At 42.8% G+C, this 22,408-nt stretch overlaps 9 protein-coding genes across 9 annotated transcripts; 5 read left to right on the plus strand and 4 right to left on the minus strand.

The window, feature by feature from the left end:
• Nucleotides 1–472: 472 nt before the first annotated feature.
• On the minus strand, nt 473–2,995 carry BYT42DRAFT_206838 (uncharacterized protein). The gene has a single exon (XM_051562544.1). It carries the CDS (start codon nt 2,794–2,796, stop codon nt 931–933), a length of 1,866 nt encoding a protein of 621 aa, XP_051427689.1. The 5' UTR covers nt 2,797–2,995; the 3' UTR covers nt 473–930.
• A 529-nt stretch (nt 2,996–3,524) lies between these two features.
• BYT42DRAFT_490590 (Sucraseferredoxin-like protein) lies at nt 3,525–4,435 on the plus strand (the record flags this gene model as incomplete). The annotated part of the gene is made up of 2 exons (XM_051564010.1): nt 3,525–4,149; nt 4,230–4,435. The coding sequence occupies 2 exons, from the start codon at nt 3,525–3,527 to the stop codon at nt 4,433–4,435; spliced, it is 831 nt and encodes a 276-aa protein (XP_051427690.1).
• On the minus strand, nt 4,423–6,053 carry BYT42DRAFT_206854 (uncharacterized protein). Its single transcript, XM_051562545.1, has 3 exons — nt 5,708–6,053; nt 5,165–5,634; nt 4,423–5,088 (listed from the first exon to the last, which is right to left on the minus strand). The coding sequence occupies exons 1-3, from the start codon at nt 5,960–5,962 to the stop codon at nt 4,677–4,679; spliced, it is 1,137 nt and encodes a 378-aa protein (XP_051427691.1). The 5' UTR covers nt 5,963–6,053; the 3' UTR covers nt 4,423–4,676.
• A 1,391-nt stretch (nt 6,054–7,444) lies between these two features.
• On the plus strand, nt 7,445–10,790 carry BYT42DRAFT_592098 (major facilitator superfamily domain-containing protein; the record flags this gene model as incomplete). The annotated part of the gene is made up of 10 exons (XM_051570593.1): nt 7,445–7,484; nt 8,604–8,638; nt 8,741–8,836; nt 8,910–8,953; nt 9,021–9,136; nt 9,344–9,430; nt 9,524–9,997; nt 10,064–10,205; nt 10,293–10,414; nt 10,528–10,790. The coding sequence occupies 10 exons, from the start codon at nt 7,445–7,447 to the stop codon at nt 10,788–10,790; spliced, it is 1,419 nt and encodes a 472-aa protein (XP_051427692.1).
• Nucleotides 10,791–10,964: 174 nt separating this feature from the next.
• Nucleotides 10,965–12,510, plus strand: BYT42DRAFT_629748 (sepiapterin reductase; the record flags this gene model as incomplete). Its single annotated transcript, XM_051572436.1, has 5 exons — nt 10,965–11,598; nt 11,657–11,805; nt 11,927–12,092; nt 12,202–12,321; nt 12,403–12,510. Exons 1-5 carry the CDS (start codon nt 11,335–11,337, stop codon nt 12,508–12,510), a joined length of 807 nt encoding a protein of 268 aa, XP_051427693.1. The 5' UTR covers nt 10,965–11,334.
• A 482-nt stretch (nt 12,511–12,992) lies between these two features.
• BYT42DRAFT_489929 (protein-tyrosine phosphatase-like protein) lies at nt 12,993–13,700 on the minus strand (the record flags this gene model as incomplete). Its single annotated transcript, XM_051563971.1, has 2 exons — nt 12,993–13,349; nt 13,428–13,700. The coding sequence occupies 2 exons, from the start codon at nt 13,698–13,700 to the stop codon at nt 12,993–12,995; spliced, it is 630 nt and encodes a 209-aa protein (XP_051427694.1).
• A 2,085-nt stretch (nt 13,701–15,785) lies between these two features.
• BYT42DRAFT_557978 (uncharacterized protein) lies at nt 15,786–18,215 on the minus strand. Its single transcript, XM_051566951.1, has 7 exons — nt 17,354–18,215; nt 17,181–17,245; nt 17,045–17,077; nt 16,846–16,963; nt 16,473–16,785; nt 16,340–16,408; nt 15,786–16,254 (listed from the first exon to the last, which is right to left on the minus strand). The coding sequence occupies exons 1-7, from the start codon at nt 17,785–17,787 to the stop codon at nt 15,862–15,864; spliced, it is 1,425 nt and encodes a 474-aa protein (XP_051427695.1). The 5' UTR covers nt 17,788–18,215; the 3' UTR covers nt 15,786–15,861.
• Nucleotides 18,216–19,638: 1,423 nt separating this feature from the next.
• BYT42DRAFT_610949 (uncharacterized protein) lies at nt 19,639–19,959 on the plus strand (the record flags this gene model as incomplete). The annotated part of the gene is made up of 2 exons (XM_051571437.1): nt 19,639–19,806; nt 19,876–19,959. 2 exons carry the CDS (start codon nt 19,639–19,641, stop codon nt 19,957–19,959), a joined length of 252 nt encoding a protein of 83 aa, XP_051427696.1.
• A 301-nt stretch (nt 19,960–20,260) lies between these two features.
• Nucleotides 20,261–22,372, plus strand: BYT42DRAFT_509952 (kinase-like domain-containing protein). Its single transcript, XM_051565139.1, has 8 exons — nt 20,261–20,483; nt 20,552–20,765; nt 20,850–20,960; nt 21,025–21,108; nt 21,230–21,394; nt 21,484–21,632; nt 21,705–21,853; nt 21,920–22,372. The coding sequence occupies exons 1-8, from the start codon at nt 20,377–20,379 to the stop codon at nt 21,943–21,945; spliced, it is 1,005 nt and encodes a 334-aa protein (XP_051427697.1). The 5' UTR covers nt 20,261–20,376; the 3' UTR covers nt 21,946–22,372.
• Nucleotides 22,373–22,408: the final 36 nt, after the last annotated feature.

Here is a 22,408-nt window from a genome sequence, read left to right on the forward strand (position 1 = left end):
GCCACTTTTTTTAATTACTACATTTAAGCGCCACCGAGAACGGACAGTAGGGTACACAACGGGCGGAAGATAACCTCTTTGGCCGGTTGATCCAGGTTTCGGCATTTTAAAGCGCACTTTGACGGGTTGCCAAGTCGCTGTCTGAATCTTTGGTATGATTGGTTGCATTATCAACGTTCGCATTGCCGGACAACGCTAAACGACCTTGGCGCCTGTTGCCAGCGACAGATCAATCTATCGAATATCCATCCAATGGCTCGGACCATTCATCACATCGTATTTTCCTTCTCATTCACGTAGCCTATTTTTTTCGTGCTACATTATGCTTTCCACGAGGGCCCGCTGCGTGCTCACTCCTGCTTTTCGCTGATCTACAGAAAAAAAAAAAAGACACAATGGATTCGAATTGCGCAAAGCAACCCTATGAAAGAAAACAGAACAAAGCAAAAAACCACGTAACAGAGGCTGTAAGAGGTACTCGACTCATTTCACGCTCACTTACAAAAAACCAATAAAGTTAAAATCACGGCTAGTCACCTGCACCAGCTGGTCATATGAAAAATGAGGATTATTTTCCCTTTTGGGCACCCGAATGAATTGTATACAATCCATTATACCCACTCACTTTATGAAAAAAGTATCACTGTATTGCATTACCATTCGCTGACAACATTACCATGATACTCCCACATTGGACCCTTTTTGTAGTTCCTTTTAAACTTTTTCTTTTATGGCCGGTCGCTTGTGGGTTATATCATCGTGGTTGAAACACCATTTCAGTGACCAGGACTAAACTGAAATAGAGATAGGGATGGATGATGTGATGATGTGATGATGGTTTAATAAATTATCAATAATAGCTCTTTTGGAGAGAAATCTATCAACTAACATGTTCTTCTATGAGCTTTTTTAATAGCAATGACGGTTTTCCTATTTACAGCGATTTTTAACGGTCATATAAGCGCGTTCCAACGATCCTTTGCTGTGGATTTCAAATCCATTGGTTTCCAAGGCTTGCACCACCGTTTTACCCATTTCCCAGTTTTCCCGACGTGAGCACTCTTCTAGAAGGATCCGCCATGTGTCTTTGGTAGGATTCAACTTCATCTGACACATACGAAGTAAGCACGTCACCGCATCTTCTAATCGATCATGATCCACAAACGCCGTAATCATAAAATTAAATGTCGCCCGATCCGGCTTCGTTCCGCTTCGTAACAACGATTGAAACGTCTCCATCGCTTTCGATAGATTCATCGTATTCACATATCCCTGAATAAGATTGGTGTAGGTGTGAATGGTCGGCTGCAGTTGGTATGGCGCTGATTTCATGAGGCTCAGTGCGTGCTCGGCTTCATCCATCCGCTGTTGTCGCACCCAGTGGTTGATGATACCGTTGAATGTGTATGCATTGGGCGACATGCCCGTACTCTGCAATAATTTGATGAGGGATTCGGTATTGGGGGGTTCCTGGGTCTTGCACACCACATCCACCATGGTTGTTAACGTGACGACATCGGGTTCGCATTGATATCGAGCCATATCCGCAATCACTTTGCCTGCTGAAACGTAATCGTGGCTGTTGATAAATCCTTTGAACAAGGTGTTAAAGGTAACGATATCCGGCCGCATGTTCGACTGAAGCATTTGTTGATACAAGATGTTGGCCGCCTTCATTTCGTGATTGATCACCAGTCCGTTGATCATGGTGTTGACAATCACATCGTTCACTTGCAAGTCGGGATGCCGTTGAATTTCACCGAAGGCTTGAAGTGCTTTCGCTCCTTTGCGTGCCTTGAAATACACTTTGATCAGTTGGTTGAACATTTGCACGTCAAGTTTGTGACCGGCCAACACGGTGTCTTTGATCAATTGCTCCGCCGAAGGAATATCGCGCTGATGAGCGTAAATCGTCAACATGCTCGTGCAAATGAAAGGATTCGGTTGCAATCCCGCTTTCTTTAAATCACTGAAAATATCTTGTGCATCGCGCAACTGCCGATGATCGATCAATCCTCTCAGCATGACACCATACGTGGATATGTCCAAGGGCGCGGCTTTTTTTCGCTGTCCATACACGCGAAGAGCATCGGCTGTGCGCTTTTCACGAAACAAATGCACCAGATTGGAATTTAAAACGTTGCTATGACAACATCCATGGTCAATGATTAAACGATTGGCTTTGGCGACGATGGTCTTGTTGCGTGGCATGGATCGATGGACGGTGCGTTCGAAATCTCGTATATCGGGTATAATGTCCCAGGTGGGAGCATCTTTGATGAGTTTGACCGCTTCCTCTATGTTGTCGAGTTCGATAAACGTGGCGAGAATGGCGTTGAAAGAGCCTATACTGAGTTTCATGTTGTCTTGGCGAAACTGGCCATGGTACATTTCCAGAATATCGTTGTAACGTGCCTGGTACAATTTCACCAAGAAGAATTCATTGTACTCCAAAATCGTCCAGGGGTGACCGAGCTCTTTCATATCTTCCAGGACCTGAAGTACTCGATCTTCCACTCCCCATGTCTTTTTCTTCCACAACTGCGAACGTAATGCAATGAAATCGTCGTGGTCGAATAAGCGACGCACATCTTCCCGTTGCGATTGCAGTTGCTGATACCGTTGCCATACGTCGGCCTTGCTGTGCTGTATATCTTTTCGAAAAGCTGTCAGCATTGGGTGCGATGGTTTTGCTGGGATTGGCGTCTCGGTCACCGTCGTATAACAACGTAACCTGCGTCGCGAATGCAACGGAAAAGGTCGAGTGTTCCAGACACGGGCTAATCGCTGCATCATGATGGTTTCTCTTTTTATTCTCTCTTTTCTTTTCTAAAAAACGGCGTGATCGCTTCGCTCGCTTTTTCTTTTTGTTTTCCAAACGATCAATGGGTGCGAGGGTTGAGCTGTTCCGGAAATGGTCGAAGCGGCATGGGAGCGAGCAAAAGCAAGGAGGTGGCTGGAGCCGGTAGAAAATCACAGTCACGATGAATTTCCACAATGTGGGGCGAGTTTCAGGGTCCTGGACTTTGCTGGACCTTTTGGCCCTTTATGCTTATTGTTTATTTCAGGCAATTTTTGGTTGAATTTATAATCCGGAAGCCGTTTTCCGGGAAAATAAATACAGGGAAAAAAAGGCACCACACAAGCTGGAATAGAATGCAAATGGGAATGGAACTGGATGAATATCTGCTGGGTGTGGCGCAGAATGGCAGAGCGGGAATGCGGGGACATTCGGTCTTACCCCATCCTCCGCTTCACCATGTCTTGCACAGCGGGTCCTCATTTGACCAATATCCGTTGATATTGTTATTTTATATTCATACACAGCACTTTTTGAATCAGATATTACATTGTCTCTTTCTTTCTTGTTTACCCCTTTTTTTTTCTTTTTATTGTTACTATTGATACTCTATACTCATTATTTTCTCGCGCTTCCTTTGTAATATATCGTTTGCTGTACCATGACATCCATTCTCAAGTCTTTGTGGACTGCATCCAAGAATTACTATTTCGGAGAGACTTGCATGCCACCGAACGATCTGGTTGTCGACGAGGCTTGCACTGGTTGCGAGAATCCCTGCGAGGAGCACAAAGCGTTCCCGGGGAGTCTCCACATTGATACCTATTCATCGTTGCTAGGCACGGTGAAATCGTACGGAAGACACATTTTGATTGCTACAGGACAGTCGGATTGGCCAAAAAAGATTGAAGACGATGCGACGAGTGTTGCGGGTGCCATCTCTAGAGCGCAAGCGAGCCAGTCCTCTTTTTTGCGTAATTTAATCACCAACACATCCCTTGTTACACAATATTCCACGATCCCTAATGCGTGCGATGTGATCGTACTGCCTGATAATTTACTTGTGTCCAACGTGACCGTCGAGAATGCGCAGCTATTTTTCGATACTTTTATTGCGAAACCTCTGCCAGAGACACCCCTCGATCCAGCTTCCTTCAATCTCGAGCAGATCCACGTTCGCACGAATCCCTACGCTTCGCTTGTATTAATATGCTCTCATAAAAAGAGAGATAAACGATGCGGGGTCACGGCCCCCATTCTGGCCCAAGAATTCGACAATGTATTACGAAGCAAGGACATCGATGAAGGCGAAGGCGGGACAGCAGTGCTCATGGTTAGCCATATTGGAGGTAAGAATGCGGTACTCTGATGTTTATCGTGAAAAAAGAAGGGTCTTGGAAGTGCTAAACGAGGGTTACCATGTGTTTAGGACACAAATTTGCAGGCAATGTCATTTGCTACACACATCAGGGCACGCGCGGTATCTGGTATGGTCGAGTCCGTTCATGTCATTGCCAATCGATAGTGGAAGAAACCATCCTTGGCGGGAAAGTGATCATGGAACTCTATCGAGGAGCGATGGATCACAGTTTTGACCTGGCATCAAAAAGTAAACATGCGAGTACCAGTTGGTAAACGGCGATCGCAGGGGGACATTTTTGAATCCGTAGCTCGGGTTGTAGTTGTTTATTCAGAAATAATTTTATCAATGTTACATATGTATAAATCATGGAGAAATGACTGGATGGAGGAATTTTAAAAATGTGACCATGTGTGAAGGCAAAGAAGAAAAAAAAAAGACAGAAAGGTCAATGACGGAGAGAGGAGGGGGGGGGAGGTGAAATACATCAATGTTCGGTATATGGATAAATAGTTTTTACTCGGCCTCCAAGGGCACTGTATGTTTGCCTGTAAATTCATAGTTGTAATCGCCTTTGACAAAGGGAATTTCCCAGCCAACTTCTTTGGCATTGACCAGCAACCACAGTCGCAGTAAGTGGCGTGTTTTATCGGGTCGATCCTGGTACGCGGTGCGAGCATGCAGAATCTGATAATTTTGCACAAACTGGATATCCCCCACTTGCAAATTCATGCTCAGACATTCACGTTCACAGAGTTCCTGGATGTACTTCATGGCCTCGAATTTCTCCGGCTCCACTTTGATCTCGGGGAACCGCGTCATGGTTTCAAAGAAATGAGGACCCCAAAACGTAAATAGCCGGTTCTTGTAGTACGTTAAAGGCGAAGCCTCAAGGTAGGGTGGCTCGTTCGGCTTATGCTCGCCTTTTCTGTAACAGCAGTAAGATCGTCGTTGATGAGTAAGTTACCATTAAAGCATTTGTATGTCTGACAGAGCGATTTTACCTATCCCAGAGCCAAGGCTTCTTCATCAATTCGACGATATCAGGACGTTCCTCCCTTAGACGATTATACACTGTGTGGGAAGAGATCACCGAACTCAAACCGCCTTCGTGCCCATCTTGCAAACATAACAAAGCAACTACATCCGTGCCATCGACGTGGAAAGGTTGCGCTTTTCGAGTGGCATAGATACGCGTGGTTGGATCTTCAGCATCGTAAACGGATTTGGTCGTCGAACCAATCGTCAAATCCTTTACGTGACCAAGAACATGGCCTTTGGCATTTTGAGCTTTACGGCTACCAATGTAAGCGCCAATTCCCATGAAAATGGCCGCTTGTTCTTTACGGTTGTAATTTTGAATAGGAAATCCACGGATCAAGCCGAACCCAAGGCCATCAAAAAGGTTTTCTTTTTGCTTTTGAATCACGTCTCTAAAGCTGGCGAGTGGGAAAGTGTCCACGGTGATGTCTCCCTATATGTATAAAGATGCCAATAAGTATCATCTGGTCCTTGTTGTCTTTTTTAGCAGCATGAAAGTTTCCTACCAAAGGGATATCCAATCCAATAAAATGCTTGACAGCATGATCAATTTCAGCGATATCTTGGGCTGTTACGTGATAGATCCATTTCTCGGGGTGTTGCTCCAGCTCTTTTCCATCCCATGCGCTGGGACCGACAATCTTGTCAGGAAAATCGGCAGGGATGTAGTTTGTTTGCACGGGTGAAAACCCGCGCCATGCGTCAGCGGCGTCGGTGCCACCAATAGCAGCAGCTGACTCTTGAACAACTGTAGGAGGCATCACCAAAAAACAAAATCGAGAAAAGGTAAAGTTGGATTGAAAAAGCTACAAGCTTCTGTAGGCCAAGTTCAAGAGAAACACACATTTAAATGGGGGTTGTTGGAGACTGGCTTGAGTCTTGTCATACCGTAACTCACACCATTCCTGAGGACGATGAGCATTAGGGATTCGATCCAGACAAACTCAGATCCACCAATGAGCATCGGTCCAACACCAGTGAAGAAATTTCACATTGGTTTGACGTGATAGGGGCCCATTGCAGTCGGCATTCCCACACACCCAAACTTGCGCCATACGGTAATCGATGGCGTATACTTTACTGCAGAAATTGGTGTAACGCGTAACCGTCATGGCGTGAAAATTAATGGTAGAGGCAAATGGAGAGACCGCGACCGGTTCATTGATGGCTCTGCGAATGCGGCTATTGACGGATCAATACCATGGAAACAGCGTGTTAAGCTTTTCTAACAGGCATTCGCAGTTTTATTTTTAAGCTTTTTCAGCTTCCGGTCTGTTGCATAAGCAGATGGGTCTATTCGAGATCGATCATCTATCTCCTCATTTAGAAACGTATCTGCTTCCAAGCATGAGCAAGTTCGTGTAGGATTGAAAAAAAAAAATTACTAAATGGGGTGAGTAAAAGGGAAAAAAAAGTTAAAGGTGATCATGTGCATGAAAAGTAATCGCACGTACCTGTGCTTCTCTGCTTGATGACTTAAAGAAAAAGCCATCCCGAAACTTTGCTTTCTGTTATCACCATTTGCCGCGGTAAACGAGCCAATGACATGCCTTTTTTTCTAACAGTTCAAACATGCGTATGCAATCAACTGGTTCGCCGCACGATGGAAAGATCGGGATGTCGGTAACAACATGACATCGCTTTTTGGTTTGCATTGATGTGATTTTTATCTTTCCATTTAATTATTTTTTCCTTTTGGCAAAATTGATTGCAATATTCCCTAAAATAAAAGCAAGTACACAAAGGCGAATCAGCACTTGAGCCAAATTTTGGCTCTGTACTCTTTCGCTCGCAGATAAGTTTTTCTCGCATATATCAGAAAAAGGGCGCCAAACCAGGTCGAAGCCATAGCACGTTACGAGTGCAGTATGTACAGTATTGTCGGCAGCCAAACCTGTGATTATGCAAACGGCTATAAATATCCCAAACTGCTTTTCCCAACCTTTTTTATCTTAGGATACACATAATAGAAAATCAGATGATGGCGCCTTTTCCAGCATGCTTTTTAGCTGGCACCAACGTGTATTTACTTTGCCAAAAGCTGGCCTATTTCAGCCTATTTCTATGGGCCGGGGCTTGGCGGTTCGATTGATACAAGTTGGAATTACAAAATGTTCGGTTGCAAATTATGGATCATTTGACTGCTTGTCAATACCGAGTAAGCCGTTGGCATCGTCATTTCATAATCCATTTTGGTCATTATAATCATAAAAACGGATATATGATGCGTCAAATGATACAAAATGGCTGTTGTAGTTGATCAGAGCCAGGCCAACACGGTTGGTAATAAGGGACTCGATTGATAGGTATAGGCATCAACTATCTGTTTGGACGCATGGCAATGCAGATGCTGGAAAAACCAAACAATTCCCAAAATAGCAAATGATGTATACGGGATGGAAAAAAGTTTGGTCAGCGTTTCAGCAAAAGGACCCTGAAAGTCAAGAACGAATCACGTACAAATCACAGCATGAACCCTTTTTTTTTTTGTAAGCAATGGCATCTTGTTATCGCATGAAACTAGTCAAGAAAAATGATTTCATAAGCGCGATAACGAAAAGAAAAGGGCAGTGTATGGCTATTTCTGGAATTAAAAAAAAGGAGCCATGACAACATTCAAGGGATCATGCTGTTGGAGATGCAACTGCCAAACAAGGTCATTGATAGCCTAAACTGATCTAAAATAATACATGTAGGATTACTTGTTTGCGACAGTATTGTTTATCCCCATCTGCTGTGATGGAGTCATAAATAGAAGTTTGGGCGCGGTTCTTTGCAACAGAACGTGGCTGAAGGGAGCTGTTCGGTGCTTACCGAGGAGAAGCCATCCCCGAAGCAACAAGCCATGGCTCACTTTTTTTTTTTTTTTTTTCATGGTCAATCCCATGGTTGGCTGATGCTGCGCACACTTACGTTTCAATGACAGCTGTGGCTTTCCATTTTATTTCCTGACCAATGCCAGAAATGTATACATGTACGTGGACAAATATATATATATACGTAATTTTATATATATAGGCAGATCTAAATTTTGCTGTTTTCTTTTTTCTTGGTTTTTTGGGTTTTTGTCTTTTTTGCGTTGGCGGGCTTGCTTTTATTTTCATTTTCAAATGGTGGATCGAAAACCAGAAAAACCAGAGTTTCCCTTCGACGAAGGGTCATCGATCGGCAACGTTACGTGTGTCGCACGTACTTCGCTTCACGTCACCGACAGTCACCCGTCGAGTACGACCAGAGACGAACCCGTTCCAGAAAAGATAGACGAATCACAACAGTCGAGTTTATTTTCACGTATCCTGTCGGTGCTACGTCGTCGCATTGTTGTGAAACCCCCCGTGACCAGCGATCCGCGTCTTTATTCGACTTGCAAAAAACGATGGATCCTTGTATGTCTGACATTAGGATCTTCGCTCAATGGATTCTGTTCAACCATCTATGTAAGGTTCAAGTGACCAGCCTGAGAAGAAAAAAAAAGAATATCAAGTTATAAGTGTGCAAGGATAAAAAATAGAGCGTTGTATTCACTCCTGCGTTGTCAGTTTCCGGGCTTACCAGAATTGACCCTAGATTTACAAGCCAGTCCCATGGCGGTCACCTTGACTACATCCTTGTTCATATTATTCGGTGGTATCGGTGTAAGTCAATCTACACAAAAAATGGGATGTTCTTCAAAAAACTCACCATTCACCAATACCGACTTTTTTACAGCCAATAATGTGGGCTTCCATCTCCGATTTTTATCACATTCGCAGGTTAGAGTTGGCATCGTACCGCCTAGGTTGTAAGGTTTTTGAACTGATCTTTCTGTATGTACGTTAGGTTTATCTATCTGGTGTCGCTTTTGATTTTTGTAGCCGCCTCCATTGGCTGCGCTCTGGTTACCAATGTGTGGTATTTGGTGGTTTTGCGATGCATCCAGTCGATCGGTACTTCCGGTATGCCATTTCACGGAGATGCTATCCTCAAGATTTGACTGATTGAATTTTTTTTTTGTTTATATCGATTATTTTATTGCTAGTCACAATGTCGGTTGGAGCAGGTAAAAAATCAATTCAAGCATACAACAACGCGATTACCTGCATACTAATTTTTACTTCTCTGTTTCTCTTTTATTTGACTCCTGTTGGATTATCGTGCAAAAGGAACCATTGCTGATTGCTGGGAAATTACTGAACGAGGATCGGCTTTCAGTTTCTTATTCCTTGGTCAGTTTCTGGGTCCCCTAATAGGTAAAATATCATAGAACGAGTAACGGTGGTAGATACAACCGTTGCCTATTTTTATTAACAGGTCAACTTACCATCGTTTATTATTCTATTGAGGCCCTGTGGCGGGCGGTGGCATTACAAGCGGTTTAGGATGGCGTTTTACATTCTGGTTTTGCGCAGCTTATGGTGTCTTTTTGTTTCTTTTTCTATTTGTTGGTTTGCCAGAGACATATCGGCTGGATCATGTGTGGAATACGGAATTACCGGTTCATCGAGAATTGGAAGGACCTACCATGATTACTCTGGTTCGATCGGAAAACGACGATATTGGTTCTGCCAAACCGGAAGACTCCAAATATCGATTGGGAGAAACGAGTAGCGTGGCGTTGACTAGTCGTTCGACGGTTTCGATCGAGCCTGAACCCAAGACCAAATTGAATCCTTTCAAAAGCATTGCCATGTTAAAGCACATGTTTGTCTGGCTCATTGCGGTGCAGACAGGCATCTGTTTTGGTACAATGTTTACCATCGAAACGATTATCCCTGACCTGTATGCACACACCTACAGATTTGAATCTTGGCAAACAGGTAAAGATACAAAGAAGACCAAAAGGTCATCCAACTTTGGGAATCCACACACTCACTGCATTTCAGGTTTAAGCTTTCTTGGCGCCGGTATCGGTAATGTGCTTGGCTCTTTTGTGTCTGGCAAGTTATCCGACCGGTTATTGAAACGTGCCCGTGCCCAAAGAGGTGGTGTGGCAAGAGCCGAAGATCGCTTGACTCTCAATGCATGGTACGTCTCTGAAATAAGAATCTTTTTTTTTTCTTTCTAGCAATAACGGATATACCGTAACGTTCTCTCTTTTTTTTCTCCTTCTAGGCCGGGTGGTTACATCTTGGTTCCCCTGGGTGTACTTCTTTTTGGATGGGCTATCAATATGCGATTTTCAGTATGGGTTTCTATCGTTGGATTTGCCATTGTCTGTTTCGGCATGAGTCAAGGTAAGATTTTCATCAAATTGCATTGATAGTGGATCAAGTCAAGGAAGATGATCAGATCATTTGATCCACCACTTCAAAAAAAAAAAAAAAATTAACATGTTGTATGGATTTAGTTTATGCCGCTGGTTCTGCTTATCTCGTGGATGCAATTCCTGGAAAGGGTGCTTCGGTCACTGCGGCTTCCAATTTGTTCCGTATGTCTATGGCTTGTATCCTGAGTTTAGTAGCCAAGCCGATTGTCGACAGCATCGGGCCTGGGTATCTGGCCGTCGTTTTGGCAGGCCTCAATATCACGAGCATGTCCCTGTATGCTATTGTCAAATTTAAGGGACCGGTCATGAGAAGTCGAGCGGGATATGGCGACAGTCCCTTGTAGTTCTACGTGGTTTGTTTGTTTTTTTAATTATTTGTATTACAACTTTTTCTACATGTATTGTACATTTCGCATCATCTGTAAATAGAGCTTGCATGCAGATATTATTGCTACTAGATATTATATTACCAAAGAAATACATTTGATATACCACCCCCATCTTTAAACTGTAATTACTATGTTAGTCAAATGAAATCAATCCTGCCTTGTACGAGTAACAAGGAGTATTTGGGTAATGTTGGTTTCATGTGATGGGTTGTTTCGTTTATTATTGATGCTTAGAATATGCGTCAATGATCGCATCTCTGTATGCAGCACATGATGAATGGTGACACATGTGCTTTCAGTTATACTGAAAATTCACAGTAATGAGTCAATAGGTATTAAAAAATATGCGACGGTATTGAGTGTTAGGTTAACTAAAAGGATAGAAAAAGCATGGACAAGATTGCCTAAGAAAGTATTTTTCATGGCGGAAATCGAAAAGTGAGATACCTTAAAATGACAAATTCCCACAGTTAGGCTGTGTTCAGCGAACTCACATTCGATGGAGACTCAGAATCAACATTCGCTGTTTGTCATTACGGGTGCCAATCGTGGTTTTGGCCTTGCCATTGCCAAGGTGTTGGCAAACAAAGCGACGCACAAGACAACGCTGATCCTTACTGGACGTGATAAAGCAGCTTTAACGGACATTGCTTCATCGTTGGCAAGGGCAATCGTCGATGTTCATGTTATTGCAAACGTATGCCTCGATGGCGCGTTATCGACTCAGGAAACGGTTCTATTTCCACTTGATTCATTGATGACGGTACATTTTCTATCCATGGTACTGGTTGGGGAACAAATAAGGGGCTCATATGAAACAGCGATTGCATAGTGCTAATCGGATGACGCGTGTGACGTTGATCAACAATGCGGGTTCAACGGGAGACCTTGGCAAAAAGGTAATGGATTATGATCCAGAAGAGATCCAAAAATATATCAATCTCAATATCGGCTCGTACATGGCGTTGGTGTAAGTTGAGGATCTCAGAATATAGAAAAACAAAAAAGACCGTCAGGGGCGTTATGATGCCAGATGGAGTCATCCGCCAAAGCGGATAATATCCATGTCCAACCATTCACGCCATTTGTAGTACAGATTTTATCCGACATTGGCACGGTGAACAAATGAATGCTCCTGAAATCGCCATTGTAAACATCTCATCGTTGATGGCTGTGCAACCGTTTCCAAACTGGGGACTGTATGCGAGTGGAAAATCGGCTCGTGATATGTTTTTACGCGTCGTAGCGGCTGAGCACGTAAGTACGGCGTCACTACACCAAGGAGAGGCCGTTTTTTTTTTCTTTGGTTTTTGACTCTCTTATGAGCGAAAAACGATGGTTTCTTAAACTAATCCCATGGATATAGAAATCGGTGCGGGCATTATCGTATGCACCCGGACCGCTGGACAACGAAATGCAACGACAAGTGCGCGAAAGTTTGGGTGATGAAGACCAAAAGACGCTTTTCACCAAAATGGCCAACGAGGTAAAAATAGAGGAGTCGAAAAAAAAAAGGAAATGAATTCATCCGAATATGGACCAATCTATTGATGCATTATCGCTATAGGGACAATTGGTGGAAATGGAAACTTCGGCTCACAAATTAATCTCACTCCTCGAGGACAATAAGTTTCAATCCGGGGATCACATTGATTTTTATGATACTGTAGAATAGGGCCATGATTGTGAAATTTCTCCCCTCTTCCCCGTCGCCTAGTTTCCCCACAAGCCGCCTTTATTCGAGTCAAACCAATACAAATTGTTTTGTTTTGATTGTTTTTTTTGAAGACGATTAATTGTATTTGGTAGGATGACACTGGAATTTCTAATGCAAAAATGTGATGTAATGCAAAAAATTCAGATGTGTTTAAATGTGGACGCGATCAGGATGAACATCATTGTGCGAGCATGCCCAATTCGAACTCCGCGATCCGAAGCCAAAGCCAAGATGACGTTGGGTTTCAGCCGTATGACCCTTGGTTTCAGGCAAAAATCACAAATAAAAGTTGACTTGTTATTCAGTTGACCGTTAAGGATCGAAAGCTGAGCCTATCTGAGCTGAGCTTGAGCTGAGCATTGAGAAGCAAAAGGTCAACGTGTGGGATTATCTTTATTACGAGTAGGGAGACAGAAAGAGCAAGCGTTTTCTTTTCCCTTTCACGTTTGCTGCGAAACCGTGGATTTAGAACCTAGTTTGAACATTTTGCCCAGCGATGATCGGAGTGAGTGGCTGCTTGCGGATTTTGGTTTTGTGATACGTTTGTACGAATCCAAGTATTGAATTTGGGGTTTGTTGAAAGCGCCTTTGCGTTTAGTACGGATATATTCGATCGCATCCAGCGGTTTCATTCCCGCTTCGATCAACGCGATGGCTACCAATACAGGTGCGCGACCCAGACCGGCAACGCAATGAACCGCAATCGTGGGTGGTCGATACGCTGGGTCCTCTTTATTCACGGTTCGTTTCGTGTTATCGATCAACTGCAACCATTCGCGAACAATCATAGGAGGAGGCTAAAATCCATCATCATCAATAAGTTTTAATTTATCAATCCGATCTGTCCTATGTCATTGCCTCTTGCAAAAACTTACCACGCCACCATCTCTGAAAGGTAAATCCAATACTTCAATATTGCGTTCGGTGAGCCGATTCGCATTGTAAGTGGGCTGGCAGCAACGAACGACCGAGACAACATTGAGCTTGACGAATTCATCGAGGTAAAAGCTCAACGTGGATTCGGTGGGACAATCCAATATAAGAAACCGAACGTCGGAATCGGGAATATCAATAATAGAAAGCATACGGCCTAAAGGCGATCCGGTTGGTCCAAGAGCTGCAAATCGTTTGTCAGTAATATTGACCATGTCGTTAAAAAGATACAAGAAGCAAATCAATATTTGTGTATAGTGCAGTGGGTTAGAGGAGCGAGAGAGAGAGAGAATATCGGGGTTGTTAGGGTGTTTCCACGGTGCCAGAAAGAAAAAAGAAGTTTGAGAGATAATTATGGCAAAAGTGCAATCATCACACGGCCAGTCAGTATATTAAAAGATGCAAAGCGTCTTCCCATAGAGATTGAAAAGCAATGAAAAAGAAGAGAGAGAGAGAGAGAAAGAGGAAGAAAAGTAAACTAATGGAACTAAAGCGTTTTTTTTTCCTATAGAAAAAAAAGTGATGCGACCACCAGTCATTTCGAAGAAATTAAAGTCGCTGCCACCGAATTAGAAAAGTCGTGCGTAAACTAAATTCGACAGTAGCGACTTTAATTTTTGAACTCTTAATGCACGTTGTTTGTTTGTTGGAAGGAACCATTTTGCGAATGACGGCCTATATCAGGCTTCCGAAACATTGTTTGCCCAGCTGGATTTTCACCTGTCATGCTTTGTTCGATGGAATCGCGAAACGAAAATAATAATCGGCGAACACAAGCTCATGCTTCGTTTTCCTTTGTAGCATGTATACGTGCGGCTTTTTAGTTGTACCACCTTACCACTTGCACCGCGCGTCTCGCGTTTGTAAGAGATTTCTCAGCAGATTTTCCCTTGCTGAAACTGATCGTTTCATGAGCAGATATATTTCTTGTAAACGGTATAATTCATTAGAGTCAGAGGTATGAAATTCTACCGCAATAGGCGTCCTACTTTTATTGTCAACATGTAACAAGCCGTACATCCGCTGTGCAATGGATGCCACCTGCTACTGGATGCCGCACTCTTACATTGAGCGACATTCGTCAGACAAAAGCCTAACGCAATACGGCATAACCTGGGCGAGACTCTTGATGGAACTTTGGTATATTAATGTCAATACTCTGGCATACCATGAAACACTTTTAATGAACAAAGCAGCACTTATTGACCCCCTCCGTTCTGTCCCGCCCAAGGTTATGATAGATCTACAAAGATGTGTGGGAATGTTGGGTATTTAAAAAAAATGAGTTAGTAAGCTCTTTGGTTGATTCAAATTTCGTTGAGATATTTTACCTTTGATGTTTGATGCAGCAGATACCGAGGGCTTCCCGACCGAAATAAAGAAAGGATACAAATATAAAAAAAAAGTAAATACAATAGGTGCGTCTGTAAAAACCCCCTAAAAACCCTGTGGGAAAAAAAGGAGGAAAAGACTGCAAGAAGACTATTCACTAAAATACAAAATACATACTACAACTACAAAATAAAATGGTCGGGAAGAAATATCGAAGGCGATACCACGGGCAGCAATCCATATGAGAGGAACCTGGGGAGGACGCGTCAGCGTTTCCCGATGAAAAAGAGAGTCACACCACCGACGATGCCTTTGACGACAAAAACCGGTTTGGCCACAATCTGGTGCCCGAACAAAGTAGAAAGGTTTTGGAGGGATGGATGGCTTGAATGGCTTGCCAGGCAAAAAGAAAACCGGAGAGAAAACCAAAAGCTAAACAAACCCACCCCTCCTTTGATTGCCTTGCTTTTGACAGGGACTGGGGCGCAAGCAAAAGATTTCCGGCTCAATTAGAAAAGATACAAGAAATAAAAGGATTAGAAAGTCCACACAAAAATAATGTCGTTAAATAATTCAACGATCGCTTCGTCCACAGCATCGAAAGGAAGCTCCGAAAGAACAGCGTATGGGATCAAAGAGACACGGCTCGAATCTTTTGATCTGGATCATGGGCAAATTGGGCACGCATAAATTTCGAGTAGCTGATGCACGAACGGCCAAAACGTTTGAGGATTGTAACGTCTCAGCTGAAGGCTGCTGGGCATTGTATTACTTGCAATTGCAATTGTCATGGTTATTTGTATATTTTATGCTGGCAGAGTCAAGAATGTAAAAAATTTCGACACAATCTGCAGGAACGCCTTGGGATAACTGAGCGACAATGCCTTGGTACACAACAATTCAAAATTGACAGGAGAAATGATAGTGTTATGCTGATTGACTGTTTTGTCATTTATTGTTATACTGTAGCAAGTCTATTTGGTCCATGCGGATCACATTATCAAGCTGTGATTACTTTTTTTCTCTTTAATCTGCTTCACCTTTTTACCACATAAATTTAGCTGGTACAAGGGATGGACCGTGGTGGTTCTTGTCATGCGAATAGTATTGGTCATTGTTATCATGTTCAATTTCTTCGTGCATAGATGGCAATGGATGCACATCATCATCGGTTTCGATCCGAAACTCTTCCAAAAGCGAAGCCGCATAGGTAAATGCAACTTCCCAAGATTCTGAACTTTGCACGTTGTCAGGCAAGACGTAAATTCTGTATTCAAAATTGCCCTCGGTGACAGTTTGCATTCCCACTGCTTTTTCGGAAAACTGCAAAGCCAGACCAAACGAACCAACATCCACTTGACGTTCGTCATCGTCCATCGCGGGATGAAATACGTCGTAAAAATGCTGTAATGGGATGGTATGCAGACAACGGCGCGTCTAATTTTTCACATATAAGAGCCCGCCAAAGGAAATCAATGGGGTCAAATTCAGATCTCATTGTTTTTGCTATTAAAACATTTACCTCTTTGTACTCAAAATCATACAGACACAATTTGGTCCCATAAAGCACCGCATGATATCGATCCCAACGCTACGAGATACAGTTGAATAAGAAGGACAAAGTCCTAGATGCACCATGATTTTTCGATACTTACCGGGATGTATTTGCCTCGAACGTACACGGTGAGGAAACCAGCAAAGATGCGTCGACTTTCCAGCAATGTCTGTGCCCGGTCGCTTACAAAAGTGCCTACAATGGCCACCACTTGATAGATGCGGGTTTCGCCGGCTTCCGAGCCACGTAAAGTAAATCGTTGGACTTGCTTATCGCTCGGTTGCAGATGCACTGCCACATCTTCTTTGCCAACACAAACTTCTTGAGCCCGGAATTTGCTTGTTAACCTTCCCAAGGTCGTCCTCGGCTGAACGTACAATCGCAAACTCGCTACTGTCGTGTTTTCTACATCACTAATAACATTTCATCAGAACGGGATAGTCTTGACAGAAGAACAAATGATATGGACTTACAAGAGGAAGGTTTCATCCAAATTGGCTTCTGTGCTGCTTTTGCCGCTTTTTTCACTCATGACGTGAGTACCAAAGCTAATTTCTTCCTCTAACTGAAGCGAACATCGATAAACGCAGGCTAAAAAGAAGCCCGTTGATGCGTCAAGAAGACAGTGAGACTGATGATCCCAACGGATTGAATGCAACTAGGTTCACCTACGTTTTGAGGAACTCTGATTGATAATCTGCAATACTATGATCATAAGCATTTGGGTTAGCCTAACGTAAGATCCTTTATACCCCCCCCCCCTTTTCTCCCCTTTGATCTGGATGATTATTTGTTTTGATCGATTTACCTCGCATATAGAACATGGCTTTCGGCTTCATTTGACGAGTCGGCATAGAACACAGAGCAGTGGGACTAAAAGAACATCCATGATTTTAAGTATGAAAAAAAGGGCGAATCAGCATGTGGCAACAGCACGTTGGGAAACTAAACATGGTACGAAAAAAAAAGAGAAACTCTTACAATGTGCGGTTACGCTGATGTGGTTTGCAAAAAACGATGGGTCTGTCACAGTGGGTCAACGGGTGTCGAAGAGTGACTGTATCCAGGGAAGATTCATGCTTGATCCATGCTAATTTTTCTTCCGGTAATTGATCAAGTGTTTCTACGGGTCCATTGTAATGAATAATGGGATCCTGGGTTACTGTGGTATTAGGAGTGACAGTCTGAGGGCGCTTTGATAGCTGCTTTCTATGACCATCCACAGAGATGGAAGGAACCACGCGTTTGGTGGGAGCTAATCGAAGTTGAGACCCTGTGGTGGAAAGATTACGAAACGGACGGTTAAAGAACTGTCGAAATGAGGCCGTCGATGCAGATGACAGATCCTTGAATGTTCGCGATCCTTGAGGAGGACTTGGCAATAAAGGATTGCGAAGGTTAGAATACGACGACATTGATAACCTAAAGAGTGAGATATTCAGTTTTACTATTCACCGCGCTTTTTTTTTACTTTTATTCAGGAACGTATTTCTACTATCGGAAGTTTTTGAGTCTAGTTTCAATGACAATATCGCTTTCATCGATGGAAAAATAACGGACGAGGGCCTAGCCGGTGGATCTTTGGAAACATTGAATGCGCTTCGGTTCCTGTTTCTCTGCACAGAGGTTAGCCCCTACCGCATCGTTAAAGTAACAATCGTGGGATGACGGAAAAAAGCAAGGGTCATCGACGATAAATAACCGGTCATGCGTTACGCGGTCAATAGTGTAGCTGTTGCCATCATGCATCCCAATGCTCACTTAATTTGACTACATATGTTAAGATCGAGTTTTTGTACGCATTCAAAATGACCATCGTACAATGGCATTCGATAAATGTCAATCGTATGGACGGTTTTAATAAAAAATAAACCAATTATTAAGACTTCTTTATTTGAATGGAATAATTGAATGAAACGAATAAAATAAAGCCAAATGATGATATATTGGCAGTCTACCCTAAAAGATAAGCAGTTGAGAGAATATGATCTAGATGCCATTCGGTTGGGTGGTAATAGTTGAAGGTTTTCAGTGGACATCTGATTTTGAGATCATCCATGCGCTTAAACGATATGAAAATTATTCGATGCTGCAGTACCTGAATGTAAGAAGGGGGGGGGGTTAACCGCACGCAAGAGGGTCGACGCGCGAAACGAATTTCTTTTTCCGGAAATCTTGACCGCTGTGGTCTGACATGCTCAAAAAAAAGTACTCATCCGGGAACGAAATAAGCATAGCAAGCCCAGGGCTTCCAGCAGGAGATGGATTGGCCAAAAAAAAATCAGGGAGCATTGCAATGAATGGGCGAAAAAAGGATACTGAACGTTTTGGCTTGAGAACAGTTGAGGTGGGTTTGTTGCATCTATGTCTCCAACGTGAATTCGATGTGTCTCTGTGGAAGTGGGTTTATCCCGTCAACTAAACCCCTTTCAAAGTTGCGCAATTAATGAAAATTGAAGTCCTTCAAGTATATTGAAATTTCGCACTAATCTGTATATAGCAGGTTCTATGTCCTTCTGAAAAAAAAACCACGGTGGACATGTATGCATCCGAGCACTCGCACGTTTGGGAAGCAAGTCTCAAGTTAGGATCCATGTCGGCCCTGAGTCTGATTGGTGCATTCTAAGGTTCCCTTTTCTCTTTTTTGAAATCGACTCTTTTTTTGGCCGGTTTTACGGCACCCCTGGCGTCCGAATTATTGCAACCGACAAGTAAAAAAAAAAAGAGACCATCCTTCATGACAAAAATAGGAAGACAAGGGGAAATAAGAGTAAAGTAGTTCTTTTGTGGTGCCATACGACTTGGAAGGCGTTGTAGTTGGAATAACTTTTTTTTTTCATGCTTGTACGCTAATGGGAATCCCGATGTAAAAAGTTAAAAATAGCCCATAATCGATTTGGGTGGGTGTGTACGGAAACCTTTTGGTGGCAATCTGGAGCGAGATCATTGGATGAGATCCCAGAATCCTAAGGGGTAAAGAAGAGAGGATCTATTTCGTCGTTGGAGGGGGAGCAAGTAGGAAGAGGGGAAAACAAGGGGTGACGAATTCGTAGCTTATTTTGGATGGTTGTAGGGAGTGGTAAATAAACCGCACCACGTTCTCCGTCGAGATGGTTCGCATCGTCTCCTTGGGTCCAGATTGATCTCATTGTTCAATATATAAGCATCGACGAGAAGTTCAAGTTTTTATCTCTCATCCTCATCCAATCCAACACAACAACAAAAAGCCTTTCTCTTCTCTTCTCTATCTAATCAATCCAACAAACATGAAGTTCTCCTCTGTTCTCGCTGTTCTTACCATCTTGGCCGTTGCTGCTTCCGCTGCTCCCTGCAAGAACAAGGGTAGCAACAACCACAAGAGCGGTCACGATAACGTCAACGCCATTAGCCAACAAGTCGGCGATGTCGGCAACGAAGGCAGAACCTCTGGTCTTGTAAGTTAGATTGCATAAAAAAAATATTGGTTCGAGATAACTCAACCCTTTGGGGTTTCCCTTTTTTAGTTGAATGGTCTTTTGAAGGGCGGTATTGCCAGTGATAACAGCAAGACAAGCAATGTCAACCAGCATGCCAGCATTCAGAACTAAGCGTTATCGATGATTTCCCTTTTTTCTCCGAATTTTTTTGTCATCTTGTCTTATTTTTTTCTCCCTTCCATGGTCACTAGCCCAGTCCCTGCTCGTCCATTGAAATTTCCCCCCAAAGTGTTAAAGTAGTGCTGTTCTTCCATGTACTGAGCGTTTTGACAGTAATAAATTATTGAAACAATGCAAAATTATCCCTGCATTGTTTGTTTCTATAAAGCTAGTCTTATTTTTTTCGCTCTATTATGGAAAAAAGGGCTGACGTCTGCCCGGTTTGGGTAGTTGGATAGGGAAATCCTTGGCCCTTCCCATGGGGACTATCAATTTGTATTTTTTTTTTATTTTTTTATTTTTCACAGTAGAAAAAAAAAATGTTCGTTTCCCGATAATCTCTGTTTTTTTTTATCTTCCAACCAATCTATGGATACAACTATGCAACAAAGAAGCATAGCGCGTGTCTACGCCGACGTCAATTTACAACAGCCGAAAAGTTACTACGAGTACGACGATCTTCAAGTCCGTTGGGGGTATGAACATCTGGAAAATTGGTGAATGGCTCTTTTTTATCTTTAGTCATTAAAATCTTGTTTTATAGAGTGCAGGACAATTATGAAATCTGTCGCAAACTCGGCCGTGGCAAATATTCGGAAGTGTTTGAAGGCAAAAACATGCAATCCAACGAACGATGTGTCATCAAAGTCTTGAAGCCTGTCAAGAAGAAGAAGATCAAACGAGAAATCAAGATTTTACAAAACCTTCGTGGTGGCACCAATATCGTCGAATTATTAGACATTGTGCGAGATCCCCAGGTAAACCACATTGTCATCATCATTTTTACCAATCCATTTTCATTTCTACTGCAAACCCACTCGCTTACCATGTCCATTTGTTAGTCAAATACTCCATCTTTGGTGTTTGAATTTATCAACAACACCGAATTCAAAATCTTATATCCCAGATTCTCCGATTACGATGTACGATACTATATGTTTGAACTGTTAAAGGTAATTTACTTGTATTCTTCCATTGTAACCGTAAAACACTAAAACACGGCGGTTCATACTACAGGCTATTGATTACTGCCATTCACGAGGTATCATGCATCGTGATGTGAAGCCACACAATGTCATGATCGATCACGAAAAGCGACAGGTAACGCAAAAGAAAGCCAACTACCAAAAAAAAAAGAGAGAAAGGAGGGTCAGGGTTTGGGCCCAAGGCAATAGACTGATTCCACTGTGCCCTGTTTTTCTATTTTTTTTTATTACTATAGTTGCGATTGATCGATTGGGGTTTAGCCGATTTCTATCTTCCCGGCATGGAATACAATGTCCGTGTGGCATCAAGGTGTTTCAAGGGGCCCGAGCTACTTGTGGATTTCCAGATGTACGATTACAGCTTGGACATGTGGAGTTTTGGTACAATGTTGGCCGGCATGGTAAGTTTCTTTGGTTCCTTCTCTGTGGTCGCTCATGCAAGCGTTGAGCCGGTTGATATTTATTTTTATACTTGGTAATCGATTTTTAGGTGTTCCGAAAAGAACCCTTCTTCAATGGACATGATAACTACGATCAATTAGTCAAGATCTCCCGTGTTCTCGGCACCGATAAACTATTCGCTTATCTGAAGAAATACAATATCCGATTAGACTCACATTATGATAACATTCTCACACGGTATGCACAACAGGCGACGGGTATTTTCCCATTAACATTAATACTTACCAACTCTTCTTCTCTTCATTTCAGATGCGCACCGAAACCTTGGACGAAATTCGTAACCGCAAGCAACAGCCGTTACATGTCTCCCGAATTGTTCGATCTGTTGGACAAACTGTTAGAATATGATCATCAGCAAAGACTGACAGCTCAGGAAGCCATGGCTCACAGTTATTTCGGTAAGCATGATTCTATCAGGATGCAGCCCACACGTTTGACGCTAAATATGCTCGATCCCTATGTAGCTCCCGTCAGAGAAGCGAACAATTAAACGACGTCTGCTCGCCCTGTTTAGCCAAATCAGTGATAAACATTTTTCATTGTTCCTTCATCCAGTGATGCTTGGGATATTTTTTTCGTTTAGGAGATTCAAGAGGAAGATAGGGAGAGGAAAAAAAAGAAGTGCTGACACTGTAATTTACGCGATTTATCCATCCGCCTCGGCCTCGGTTCCTGTTTTTCACCTTTACACGTTTCTTAATTTTGCAGCTTCAAAATGTGATCTATTCATCATGCATTCAGTCATTGATTACTTTGGGAGTGATAATCACCAATTCATATACAAGTGTATACTTTCATGACGTCTTAGAACGCTTTATCTAATAGATTATAGCTTGCGGATCGCATGATATGAGGAACGTTCTACGCAACGTTACACAGTCATTGCTTTCATCACGTTTTTTTTAAAAGTTGTCGCGTGAAACCAAATAGCTGGACTTGGACTTGCTAATCTC

This window comes from Radiomyces spectabilis, assembly GCF_025331425.1.
Source record: "Radiomyces spectabilis strain NRRL 2753 chromosome Unknown BYT42scaffold_2, whole genome shotgun sequence".
Classification (NCBI taxonomy): domain Eukaryota; kingdom Fungi; phylum Mucoromycota; class Mucoromycetes; order Mucorales; family Radiomycetaceae; genus Radiomyces; species Radiomyces spectabilis.

Bases quoted from the DNA above. Each gene is read 5' to 3' on its own strand.
- BYT42DRAFT_206838 (XM_051562544.1), bottom strand. From the start codon at position 2,796: ATGATGCAGCGATTAGCCCGTGTCTGGAACACTCGACCTTTTCCGTTG.
- BYT42DRAFT_206854 (XM_051562545.1), bottom strand. From the start codon at position 5,962: ATGCCTCCTACAGTTGTTCAAGAGTCAGCTGCTGCTATTGGTGGCACC. The intron at 5,635-5,707 runs GTAGGAAACTTT...TTATACATATAG, and splicing joins TTGGATTGGATATCCCTTTG to GGAGACATCACCGTGGACAC. The intron at 5,089-5,164 runs GTAAAATCGCTC...CTGCTGTTACAG, and splicing joins AAGCCTTGGCTCTGGGATAG to AAAAGGCGAGCATAAGCCGA.
- BYT42DRAFT_557978 (XM_051566951.1), bottom strand. From the start codon at position 17,787: ATGTCGTCGTATTCTAACCTTCGCAATCCTTTATTGCCAAGTCCTCCT. The intron at 16,964-17,044 runs GTAGGTGAACCT...GCTTCTTTTTAG, and splicing joins CAATCAGAGTTCCTCAAAAC to CCTGCGTTTATCGATGTTCG. The intron at 16,786-16,845 runs GTAAGTCCATAT...AAATGTTATTAG, and splicing joins TTGGATGAAACCTTCCTCTT to TGATGTAGAAAACACGACAG.
- BYT42DRAFT_509952 (XM_051565139.1), top strand. From the start codon at position 20,377: ATGGATACAACTATGCAACAAAGAAGCATAGCGCGTGTCTACGCCGAC. The intron at 20,961-21,024 runs GTAATTTACTTG...TTCATACTACAG, and splicing joins ATATGTTTGAACTGTTAAAG to GCTATTGATTACTGCCATTC. The intron at 21,633-21,704 runs GTATGCACAACA...TCTTCATTTCAG, and splicing joins TATGATAACATTCTCACACG to ATGCGCACCGAAACCTTGGA.